Source organism: Pelobates fuscus, chromosome 13, assembly GCF_036172605.1.
Source record: "Pelobates fuscus isolate aPelFus1 chromosome 13, aPelFus1.pri, whole genome shotgun sequence".
Lineage (NCBI taxonomy): Eukaryota > Metazoa > Chordata > Amphibia > Anura > Pelobatidae > Pelobates > Pelobates fuscus.
In genome coordinates this window covers 17,828,138-17,840,827 of record NC_086329.1, presented here as the reverse complement: position 1 = coordinate 17,840,827, position 12,690 = coordinate 17,828,138, and the positions used below count along the sequence as shown (strand labels likewise).

Here is a 12,690-nt window from a genome sequence, read left to right as displayed (position 1 = left end):
CTGCATTGTTTGACAAGTTGAGATAATCTCATCATAAAATGCTTGCATGGAGTAAAACACCAAGCTCCGTCAGAAGAGAGTAGACGATGGACTTATCATGTAAATTTAAAAATAAATAAGTAGTATGGGCAACTGCAGTGGGTGTGTGCGGGGTATTGCAGAGCCCCCAGTAATGTAGGGTGCACTAGGATTATACGGAGCCCCCAGTAATGTGCAGCGTGAGGGCATACTGGGAGATTACAGAACCCTACACTGCCCGGCTACGCTCAGAAGAGAAGAACGCTCCAAAGCAAAAGCGTTCGGCTTTCTCACGGAGGTAGTGAAGACAGGGAGCGGCGTCTGCTTTTTTTTTTTTTTTCGCCATCCCTTCTTCCCACGAGTCCTCCCCTTGCCAAATCAGAGTGCGCTCAATCTGAAACCAGGACCAAAATGATTATTTTTAGATAAAACTATTATAAAACTCATAGTTAATGAACCCATCAAAACTTTTATGTAATATGGCCCATAAAAAAAACATTCAGCTCCCGTCTGGAATTGCAGTTTTTTTTTCCATAGTGGTATATTATTGCAGACTTGCAATCTCTCTATACGCAGCAAAAAATTGAAGTGCTGGTATGTGTTCATCCATTTCACTGGCAAAACAAGTGAAGGGAAATTCTGACTGCGGAAGCAATTCATTTGAAAAAAGTTATTTAAGTCACTATATGTCTTGTTTCATTTCTGTGTTTTATAAATTGCCGTTTCAGCAGAGCCTTAGTAGACGTTGACATTCTTATTCTATCTGCTTGTTACGATGTATGGTCATTCTCTTTACCTCCGTAACAATGGACAGCTACTACTAACATCATTCTCAGTCAAGATTGGTCTGGCTGAGAATGATGGTATTTGTCATGCACAGCATGTAATCTTCTATAAACTCTCCATAAATCATTGTTTAGTGAAGGATTTGTCTAGGGTTGCTGATGAGAAGTTTTATATTAGAACCAAGACTGGCCTTCTAATTGAATTACCAATTTATATACAATTTGAAAGAAGTTGTGGCATCTGTCAGAATGGTGTCTGATACCTTCAATAGGCCATTAAAGTTACATTCCGGTCCAGGCTCTTGTTGTATATTCCATTTCATTTCCTCCTCAAGCATCTCACGTCGCGCTGTATAAATGGTTTTCTGAAATCAAGATAAATAACATTAATTCTAACGAAGATTCCATATTTCCTCACTTTGTTAAATAAATACACCAAACAACACAACCACTACAGCCTGCTGGTGTCCACAGGACCCATATAAGTTGGCAAACCATCCTGCAGTGTTTATGGTGCTTTGCGTGTGTATGTAGTGCAGCCCTATTTCACCATGTCAGTTGTTTTGTAGTCTGTATGCTTGTACCTGATGGTAACTCACTAACTTGTTACAGCTGGCTGGTTGAAAAGGGATGCACCACTTCTCTGAAAATTCCACCATTAAATTACACATCAAAAATCACCTATAAATTGTACTACTTTTTTTTTCGTTGTGAAGCTCTGTTTTCTTTCAAAACTGTATTAAACACATTGCAAATTACATCACAATCTAGTTCAGACAGGGCACAGCCAGGGCACACAATGCAAATAAAGAGAAGAAATTGAAACATTGTTTCTTTTCTCCTCTTCTCTGTATGCTCTCTCTATGCTGACTGCCAGGTGCAAAGGATGGAGTTTATCATAATGATTGACAGGGAGCTAAGATGGAGGCGCCCAGTTGCAGGATATGTAGGTGTGGAATTCTACATTTACATTTTTCTTTACATCTCACAATAAACATGTATTAATTATAGAGATAAGTAAACATTTTATAAACATCCTGGAAAGTAACAGTTACTCTTTAAAAATATAATGCCGGGGGGGCGTGGCTGACTGAGCAGCAAGCAAGACGTGCTTAGACGGAGCTCCGCCGAAGAAACAAAATAATAGTGGACAAAACCTTTTAAAAAGCTCCAAAAAGCAGCAAGCAACAATCCCCCACCCAGCCGACATGATGGGGCGCAAAACCAAAAAAAAACACACGCAGAAGACTCACAATATGCCCGATATCAGGCTCTCATTCGAAAGACATACTCCACGAGTCGCTCCCAAGATGGCGCCTGCGGAGCTGAGCGAAAGCGAGGCCTCTGAGGCATCACAAGGGACGGAACAACCCACCGGGACTAACCCTGCAAGCTGCACCAACCGTGAGTCGGGTTCCGACGATGACTCCTCACCGGTGACCAAGAGGGACATAAGGGACCTCCTCTTGGAAATGAGGCAGGTCTGGAAGGCAGACTTACGAGCAACACAGGCTGAACTAGGGACCCTGCGCACACGGGTTGCGGACGGGGAAGCTAGAGAGGGAGCCAGGGAACAAAAGTTGCAGACCGCACAGAAGGAGATCCACGCGCTCACCCACCAAGTCCAGATACTCACCAGAAGTGTGACAGTGCAAGAATCAAGGCACAGACGGAAGAACATCCGACTTCGAGGAGTGCCAGAACAGATCTCAGGCGAGGAGCCAAAAGAGACACTGACCCGGAGTTGGTGACTGCAGCGTTCCGGATCAGAAAGGCTGCAACCGCCCCACAGGAAGCCTCCAGAGACATTATAGCTGTCACTAAGGACACTGCAGCTAGGTCCATTATAATGTCACGCTCCAGAAAGCTCAAAAGTGTCAGATTTCTGGGATTGACTGTAGCTATATATGGGGATCTCCCGTTTGCGGTGCTGGCGGCCAAAAGGCAACTAGCACCTGTGGCAAAACAACTGAGAGAGGCAGGCATTAAATATAGGTGGGGAGCAGAGGGTTACTTAGTCACGCAAAAGGAAGGAGAAACAATTAGTTTAACCCCCCACGGAGACCAAGCGGCATTCCTTCGCAGCCTGCAAAGGTCCAGAACTGATCCAGAGCCGCCCCAAAAGGCCAAGATCAGCACAAAACGCTAACACTCTACACCCGAGGAGCAGGGAACGCCACACGACCGGTACACGACCCACCCGGTATCCACACAGGTTCCAGGGAGACTATTCAAAAGATACTTGACACAAATCTTGCTTGACGGGGGTGGGTAAGACCATAAAGGGCCAGTTGACACATGATTGACATACTTCCCCTTAGCTTAAGAGCAACGTAGAAAGGATATCCTGTATATAGTTAGTGTTTAAACCCTACTTCCACCAAGTAACAGACCCTGTTAGGAGGGGAGACCCCAAGCTGACAGCGACCTACACATATACCAGCCTTTGACACAGGTCCCCACAAGAACCCTTACTAAAACAACCCCAAAGGATGTACTACATAGATGTAATACTATATGAATAGACTGGATTAAGCAGTTGTTAAATCGTTGTCTTTACCACTATATTTCTCTCGTAATGTGATACAAGTGTGTTTTGTGTGAGAAAACTCAATAAAATACAAATGTAAAAAAATATATATATAATGCCATACACTTAAAGAATACTTTCAATTATCCAAGAGTACACCTGCTTGTTTAAAGGTCTGGGTGCACAGCATCATGGGATTTTGCTAGTTTACATCACATGCCAAGCTGTGCCTTGACACCCGATTTACATTATGTAAATAAAAAAAATAATAATTCAGTATTTTGAAAGGAAAACAAAATAAATTGAATTCTCAATCTATAGCTAGCTTATTACTTATTCCGAAGCCTGTTGCAGTCTCTACCATCAAATTCGTAAACCCTAAAATGGCAGTTACACCTGTTAGTGCTTGGAAGCAAACATCAAGCTGTCAAGCAACCACATTGTGTTTTAGTATTTTTGTTGTTTTTTTTCTTGTGTCTTATCGAAATGAATATGAGTCACTAAGTAATATGTAGCAATGCCAAACTGGTTTTGCTAGTTATTTTTATGCCAATACTGAGCGTTGGTATTCATTATAATGCTTTAACTGCAGGAAGTGTCTTGTTTACTTACCTTTCCAGTGGATATAATCTTACTTGCAGTGTCATTCAACCATTTATTAAACAAGGCATCAAAAGCATTAGATTCTTTCAGACAGAACAATTGCCTACAAGAAAAAAAGGTGTTAAAAGGTTTATATTACTCTTTTACACAGCGAAGTGGATTACAATTGCTTTTGCTATTGTGTTCTATCTGATTTGGTAACATTCCATCGGTACATCCAGAGGTGATGAAAATATTCTACAATGTGTGCTTTTTTATGGGGAAACGACTTGTTTCCAGGATTTTTTAATATTAGTTTTACATTTATCTTATATTTAATAAACACGTGTTTATGAGGTATGAGAAAATAAAAATGAATGTAGGAAGCCATACTGTTATATGTATTACTATCCTAGAACTTGGCTCCTCCATATTGATTTTCTGTCAGTCCTTGTTATAAGCTCCACCTCTAGCAGTGTCAATAGCCAGGTCGGAGCAAAGTCCGGGGCTGACCAATGTCAATTTTGTGCAAACCCCTCCTCCAGCCTCTCCCCTCTCCATGCCATCCATGTGCTTCCTGCCTCCCTCCCCCAGTGGTGGGATTGACACCAGGCATGTAGGTCTGAGGGAGAACTTGGCTTTGGTCATAGAATGGAACATAGTTTTAGCTTCTGTGTTTAGCTTTTTTTGCGGGGGACAACATACATTTCCACTCCATGTACCAAATAACCTAGGTACGACTCGGATAGGCTGTCTTCCCCCAAATTTTTAGGGTTGCTGTAGGAACAGCAGCAACAATCTACTCCGAAATAAAATACTACCACCTTAAAATGCAAAAATAGTGTATCAACTCCTAATACCCACATGTAGCCATTTGTGTGCACAAAACATAACATTCCAGTGTGCAGAAAATGGCCATCTAAACGTTACTTTGAAAATACTAATTTAAAAAGAGGCGCAAAAGTCACGTTAGCACTCTAGTTATAACAATACTGGAATGTTTGAAGATACTTTTATAAAAGTTAGATACTCTGTACATTCCAGGATAATGTCAGGAAGGCTGTAGTTGGCATGGAGCCTTGGCAGCAAGTCGTTATAAAGTTGGGCAGCTGCATGTTATGGAAATTCCAAACTTTATTATAGACTGTAGGGGAAATCCCACTGCATTACCAAACTAGTATTTACTTTCAATCTTGATTATCTACAGACTGCATTATATTGTCAAACATTTAACAGATATTTATTTCATTCTATTACAGTTAGAATCTCATAAAGAGAGCGGAATAGCCATAACTCCAAATGGAAGGACACCTATAGAAGGCAATTATATAATGTTGTAATCAGGGTCATCTATAATATTAATAGGACCCTTGGCAAAGCATTTTCTTGGGCCCCCTGGAATCTGCCTCCTCCCAATCCCTGGCATGCAATCACACCTTTCACCCTAACACAGTGGAGTAGTAAAGAGGTGCAAGACATACTTATACAAACATATGCACTGACAGACATACTTTCACAGACATACTGACACACATATGCACTGACAGACATACTTTCACAGACATACTGACACACATACCGAGACACAGACATACCGACACACTGACATACTGACAGTGTCATTAGCCAGCCCAGAACAAGTTCTGATGCTTAGAGCCACCTTTCAAGTTCTACAACACTCACTTGATACAGGATGGGTTTTACATTTGGTTCAGACATACTGACACACACACACACTGACACACATTCACACGCAAAATTTACACTTTTAAACCCACCTCCCGTTTCCTACTTTGGAGGGTGGCTTCCCTGGTGTCCAGGGTGGTGGCTTAGGCTGTTTGGGATTGCTGACTGGCTCTACCGGCCCAGTCCCCCTCCTCTCTGCCTTCCTGGTCTCTCCTGTGCTACTCTCTCTGGGAGAAAGTGACTTGTACCTGTCCCTTCCTCCCATGGTGCCAAAAAGCAAGGGGCCCCATCGTCCTGTTAAAGGGTCACAGCGCGGAACCGGGCCCCTGATTACAAACGCCCACCAGATGGCCCTTAGTGAATGGGCCACCCGGTGGGCCTCCTTAGTGTGCGGGCCCCCGGCTGCACTGGGGGCCTATGGGGGGAATAAATAGTTGAGGCCCACGGGGCAGCTGCCTTGGGCCCCCAGGGGTAACTGGACCCGGGGAAGCTGCCCCATTTGCCCCGCGTTAAAGACTGACCTAGTTAAGATTGGATCAAATCTGACTAATTTGTTTTCTTTAAAAAAATTTTTTGCAAAAGTCACCCAGGCAATTTCTCAATGAAGTTGGTGTGGGTGCAGTGGCCTTGTCCTTTTAGTACTGCAATGTAAAACAGTTTTGGAGAAACTGCAATATCAGCATTAAATAATTAAATCCTCCCATAGAGACCTCCCATAGCGACCGTGGCTCCTCCGTGACGTTGCGAGAGGAGGAGAGGTAAGTAGCTGAAAAAAGGTAAGTAAATCTTTAATTTTTTTCAAAACTTTTTCCTGTAGGATGTGGGGGCTGAATGTATAGAGGGACAGGGGCAGAGAAGCGTTAGTAATACAGGTTTGTATTCCTAAAGCTTTATTGCTCCTTTAATTTCCTCTCGCTGGAATATAAATTACTAAATTTAAGATCATTAACATATACCAATATCACCAATATATAATATATCACCCCACTCTAGTTGTCAACAAAGTTCTCAAAACTCCTGAATGATGTATTCTAAACAGATGTCTCTGAGTGGGCAGAGGCATACATGAATCACTGGATAATCACCCAAACATTTTGGGCTGCCATAGCCAAATACAAATTAACTCTGAAAGTCAGGCTATGTTTTTGTTTCAGTTTGTTTGAACTAAAATCTGAAATTAACTAAATTCCTGGCAATTGAAACTTTAGTGACTAACCCTGTAATGCTTCAACTGAGCTTATGCTAAAATTTGTATCCCAAAAAGATGTTTTACATAGTCTCTTGGGAACATGCATGACACCCAGGCTGAAGATGGCTGCTTGGGGCGGTTTAAGGCTAGGGGCTGCGTTACAGCAAATACTCTGAGCAGTCTCTCGTAGACAGAGATTACGGAGAATGAGAAGAAGCTGTTGATGATCAACAGTGTCAAAGGTGCAGAAAGATCAAGGAGAATTAGGATAGAGTAAGGGCGGCGAGATTTAGCATAGAGTTATCTTTGGATACTTTGGTCACAGCTGTTTCAACAGAGTGACACGTGCGGAATCCAGACTGAAGCGGGTCAAGCTCGAGGGGAGTCTGCCAATCTCACATACACAACTCTCTCAAGGATCTTGGAGGCAAACTGTAGTAGCGATATAGGGCGGTAGTTGGATGGGGAGTTGGGGTCAAGACTGGGGTTTTTCAGAATTGGCAATAAGGTTGCATGCATGAAGGGTGAAGGAAATGTGCAGGAGGAAAGGGAGAGATTGAAAATTTTAGTGAGAGGGAGACAGCATGCGGAATAGATATGAGAGAATAGGATCGAGGGAACAGGTGGTGGGGCAGGAGGACCGGAGCAGAGCAGGAACCTCTTCCGTTGTAGTAGGTGCGAATGAGCATAGAACAGCAGAGGCAGTGGGGTTGAGTTATGTATTGGAAGGGGAGGGAGAGAGGTTAGAGATCTCTTCCCTGATTGTAGAAATCTTCTCAGTAAAGTGAGGCAGACATGGTGGTAGGGGAGGGGGAGCAACAGGGCAAAGAAGAGCATTAAAACTGTGAAATAAGCATTTGTGTTTGCAGAACAGTGTGCTTATGAGGGTGTTGAAGTAATTTACCTTTGCAGAAAAAAGAGCCAGAGTGTAGGGGCTCAGCATCAATTTATAGCGGAGGAAGTCAGGTACAGAGTGAGACTTTCTCCAACAGCGTTCAGTAGTTCTGAAACATTTTTTGAGATATCGGGTCAGCTTGGTGTGCCAGGGTTGTAATTGGGAACGCTTGGTGTGTTTAAATGTAGGAGGTGCCATGATGTCTTGTTGAGAGGAGAGAATGGAGTTGTAGAGTGAGGTTGCAGAGTTAGGGCAGGTGAGATTTGAGATGGGTAAAAAGAGTTTGGTGGAGAAATGCTGGAGATCAAGGCAGTGGAGGTTTTTGCGAGATTGGAGAGTTGAGGGTGGTGAAATTTGGGTATGGGGTATGCCAATGTCAAAGGTCAGCAGATGGTGGTCAGACAGAGGAAATGGAACATTGGAGAGGTTGGAGGTGGTACAGAGATTGGTGAAGATGAGGTCCAGAGTGTTTCCTGCTGTATGAGTTGCTGAAGTAGACCACTGTGTGAGGCCGAAGGAGGAGGTTACAGAGAGCAGACGGGAGACATCAGGGCAGTTGAGGTTGTTGATTGGGATGTTAAAGTCCCAAGTATAAGGGATGGAGTTTTAGTCACAACCCTTAAACAGTGAATCAGTACAAGTAAGAATTGGAATGAAACTTTCCTTATGCAGAAAAACTCTACCCCGAAGACTTCCTCAATCTTCCAATATAAGTACAAAAACACAATAGGGGTGGATCTGCTAGGAGAAATAAGCTTCCAAAACAAAAAAAAAACAGAGGAACAGTAAAAATAAAATCTGTACTCCTCAATTTTATATTTATTAAATAATATAGAATTATAGATTTTATTTTTTTACCGCTCCCCGTTTTTTTTAAATCAACATTTAGTGTCTTCTGCTGTAAATAATTTTTTTCCTATAATCATTTTACATTTTTTGTCACCACGAACAGAACTCTGAATAATCATTAAACCAATGATACCATTCATTCTATTGTTTATTTCAAGATTAGTCCATATGACATATGACATATGACAAGTCATCCAAAATTCAGACTAATCACAATTCGTTTGAAACCAAATGCACAAGTCTAGTTGATCGTAATACTTTACCAATAACTCTGTTTTCCATTCTGGTATTTTCAGAATACCATATATTGATACAAATTTATACATACATATAATGGTATGACCCACCTCCAATGTTCTTCAATTCCCCATCTATACAGAAGCACAGATTCTTCGTGATTTAAGTCTTCCTTTGCCAGTGATGACAGATGGTGTACCATACAAACAGACAGGCATTCCAAATATACAATAAACAGGTCTCCAAGAAGAGATTTATGTTTGTCTATGTTCCTTAAAGTATTGTCCTCCAGTATTTCTAAGTGTCTTTTGAGGTTCATTTTAGCTTTCCTCTTGTATTCATGAGTTAAGACCTGTTCTCGGATGTGCTTACTAATTAGCTCTTCCAATGTGTTGTCCCAAGATTTAGGACTCCAATGAGCATCTTCATGGTCGCTTTCCTCTTTCGCCCATTGTAAACAGTCAGCCACTGATTTTAGATGTACACATAGACTTTGATCACCGTTCAGAGCCTTCTTTACAGTCTCCCACATGTCAAAAGCTAGTTCTTGGTACATTTTAACTGTGGTTTCAACGGCTGTTTGCTCTAGCCTCGAAATTAAAGTACAAGCTTCACGATACAGCTTCTTGCTCATAAGCTCCGAGAAAGTTTCTAGAAAAGAATAAAAAAGAAAATTTTTCAATATGGAATGTGCAAAAAATAAATAACCTGTCTCTCATATGATCCAACAACGCATACAGATACCTTGAATTTTGATTATTACTTTTTGATATTTCTTTATATTTATATTGCCACTATATATGTATTTGCGATTAGGAAAAAAAAAATTTCTGAATATATGTATTTATATTCTTATTTTTTTTTTTTTTTTTTTAATCGTTGTGACATAATGCATTTTAAAACGTTATTTCATTTTTTTTCCACCAGAAAAGTGTCATGTTTCCATTCTCAATTTCCTGCCATTTCCTGCTAAATTTGGCAGAATTTTCCAAAATCGATATTTCTGTAAAAAATTTCAGAATTCAGGTAGAAAGCTGAAACTTTTTAGACCATTTTAGAACAATTTAATGAATACAAACAGATTAGAGACCATAAATAAAATACACTTTTCAGAAAACTTTGATATATCTTCCCAAATGTTACGGTTTTCTTCAGCATTCACTATATTTTTTTTTATATAGTTTTCTGAGAAACAAAGCATTTTTTTTTCCGTTTTGTAATTAAAAGTACTGGGACACGTTAAGACTTTGTGACATGAGCCTGTGGTCTGTGAGATTTACTAATGCAACAAGAAAGTCTCTTATTTGTTCTTTAAATTAATTATGGGGTTGAATCCTTTCCCCAGATATAATTTAAAGCAATCTATTGATTCTTTGCTAAGATATAATCAACTCACTGACAGCCCCATTTTCCCCACCCAACGCTCACATAACAGTCCGTACCAAACCCCAAACATCCAGTACAAAACATATCCCCCGCATACAATCATAATTTACCATAAATTTACACTACAGTCCTTATACCCCACAACATAGCCTAGAGCCCCCACCCCACCAGATTTACCCTACAGCCCATATCGTTCCCAAGCATCCCCTACAGCCTCCACCCCACCGAATATACCCTAAAGCTCAAATCCATTTCAAGCACACCCTAACATCCCGATCCCTTTTTACCCCAACACATATCCTACAAACCCTATTACTCCAAACACCTTACAGCACATATTCCCCCATACCATACAGCCACCCTTCCCCCCCCAAGCACACCCTACAGAACCATCCTCCTAAACACACACTATAGCTTCTATCCACATACAGACACTATTATATACATACACATACTGTGACGAAACCAACCTCGCCACTGAGAACTGGAGAAGCCTGGTTGCCCACCTGCTGCCTTTGGACTATGGCCCTGGGAGATTGGGCCCTTTACAAACAGTATTCGGCCCTAACAGAGTGCATGTCACTCATTCTGGCCCTTTAAATACAGTGGGGCCATTCGGTACTTGCCCTGTGTGAGCAGTGATACCCCACAGATAGCTATGCCATGGAGCCTATTCATATAATGAAAGACTATGGGAAAGACTTTGGCTCCATGGCAATTAAACTGTATTTGTGTGGTCTGCGTGCCATTCACCTAATAATGTGCACGCAGACCTGAGCTATCTGGGGATATGTTAAATGTCTGTGTTTAATGTATAAAAAGTGACTTTATGTATTTTAAAGAGTTTTATGTTGTTTTGCAACCATGTGGTTAATGGAGTCTGCCTCTAGTCCTGGATAATTAGATTTCTTCTCCAATTATCTCCAGGGCAGAAGGGAGGAAGCCAGGATGCATTGTGGGGATGTTTTACTTTTACTGTTTGAGCCAGGGGGAATAAAAGATACTTTTACTAACTTTTGAACCCCTGGTCTGATTCATGCCATTTTTTAATATGTTGTTCCCCTGAATGGATTGATTGTGGATATGTATTTTTATGTGAATGTGATGTATGGTTTTAAAGTTATGAAAGTTGTGTAAAAGTATATTTTGAACTGTACACATAATGGGATTAAGTGTCACACTAAGGGGAGGGGATGTGTGGGAGGTAACATCTATGTTATTGGTTATTTTATGCCTCCCCCTGGGTGTGGCCTGTATGTGTACTCATGTAATAAAAACCAGGCTGGGTGCCCAGCACCTCAGACCACTGCTTGACCTTCAACACGGAGCCTTGTCTCGTTCTTGGGGGGATTCACTGTATGCTGTTGGAGATTTGACTGCTAGGAGTGTAAGCTGATGTCTGCTTTTCCTATTCATCTGCTAGCAGCTATTTGTGAGGTTCCAGCTGGAGTGCTACCTTATTCACCTATATCCAGTTCGTGAGTTCTGATGTTCTGCAGTAGCTGTGCCTTTCTGAGAAAAGGGGATTATCGCCTAAACGGAATTTAACCCCTCATATGCTGAAACGGTCCGTTACAATTGGTGGCAAGCGGCGGGATCGTTCCTACAGCCAGAAGGACAGCTACAGAACACCATTTCTTTGGATTTACAATTTGAGGGCAACGCATGTCTGAGTACAGCGACCCTGACAGCACCAGGATGGAACCAGCAGTGGAGTACAATAAGGGTGACATGGATGACCGGGATGCAATAAGGAAAGGCATCTGGTACCAGGCCCTGGATAATGTACAATACCAGCGGGGTGAGAGTCTCCCCAGTGAAGAGCAGCGGTTGCAGAAGCAAGTGGCCCTGCGGATGCCCTTCCTGGGAGAGCAGCCCCTGGAGGAATGGGTGAAGGAACTAGAGCACCGGGTATGGCAGGAGCTATGGCTGGAGGATGCCTACCAGGCGCTCTGGTGGTATATGGCACAGTATATACCCTGGACAGCCGAACATGACAAGCCAGAGGGAGAGGAGTTTGATGGTCCTGGCTTGTTATGGGAGTCCTTTGCAGAGCCTGGCTTCGGGAGCCCTGCGCAAACCAGACTGCAGGACATTTTCTATGAGAGGGAGGCTAGGCATGAGTGGGATGACCCCCATGAGGTAGAGCAAGACCTGGCTCACCTAGCAGCCCTGGAGTGGGAACTGGAGCAAAACTACCAAGATCTCTTCCGCTTCATTGGGAAGGCTCAGCAGGACAGTAAGGTGACAGACCCAGATCCAGACCCCTTCCGCTGGGAAGATATTGTAGAGATTTACTGGGAAGAACCCCAGGTGGCCTGTAGAGATGGGACCGAGGTCTCTCCACCGGCCCTGCAGGGAATTGGGAGCCCAGTCTCCATTCCCCAGCGGCAGGCTGAGTTACAGGGGGCAGAGGTAGTTGGTCCCACCCCCCAGCAGCAGAGTGATATGCCGGGAAGGCAGTGTGAAGTGCTGGGAGAGGAGAGCAGCGTCCTCCCTCCCCAGCGGCAGGCTGAGTTACAGGGGGCAGAGG

At 42.6% G+C, this 12,690-nt stretch overlaps 1 protein-coding gene across 1 annotated transcript in view; it reads right to left on the bottom strand.

Moving 5' to 3' along the window:
• Window positions 1-12,690, bottom strand: part of LOC134582524 (uncharacterized) — a 38,533-nt gene that overhangs the window by 14,670 nt on the left and 11,173 nt on the right. The window contains exons 2-4 of the mRNA XM_063439189.1: window positions 8,882-9,422; window positions 3,946-4,039; window positions 1,067-1,168 (exon numbers count right to left, since the gene is read on the bottom strand). Coding sequence (XP_063295259.1) covers window positions 1,067-1,168; window positions 3,946-4,039; window positions 8,882-9,422 — 737 coding nt within the window. The remainder of the gene's footprint in view (window positions 1-1,066; window positions 1,169-3,945; window positions 4,040-8,881; window positions 9,423-12,690) is intronic.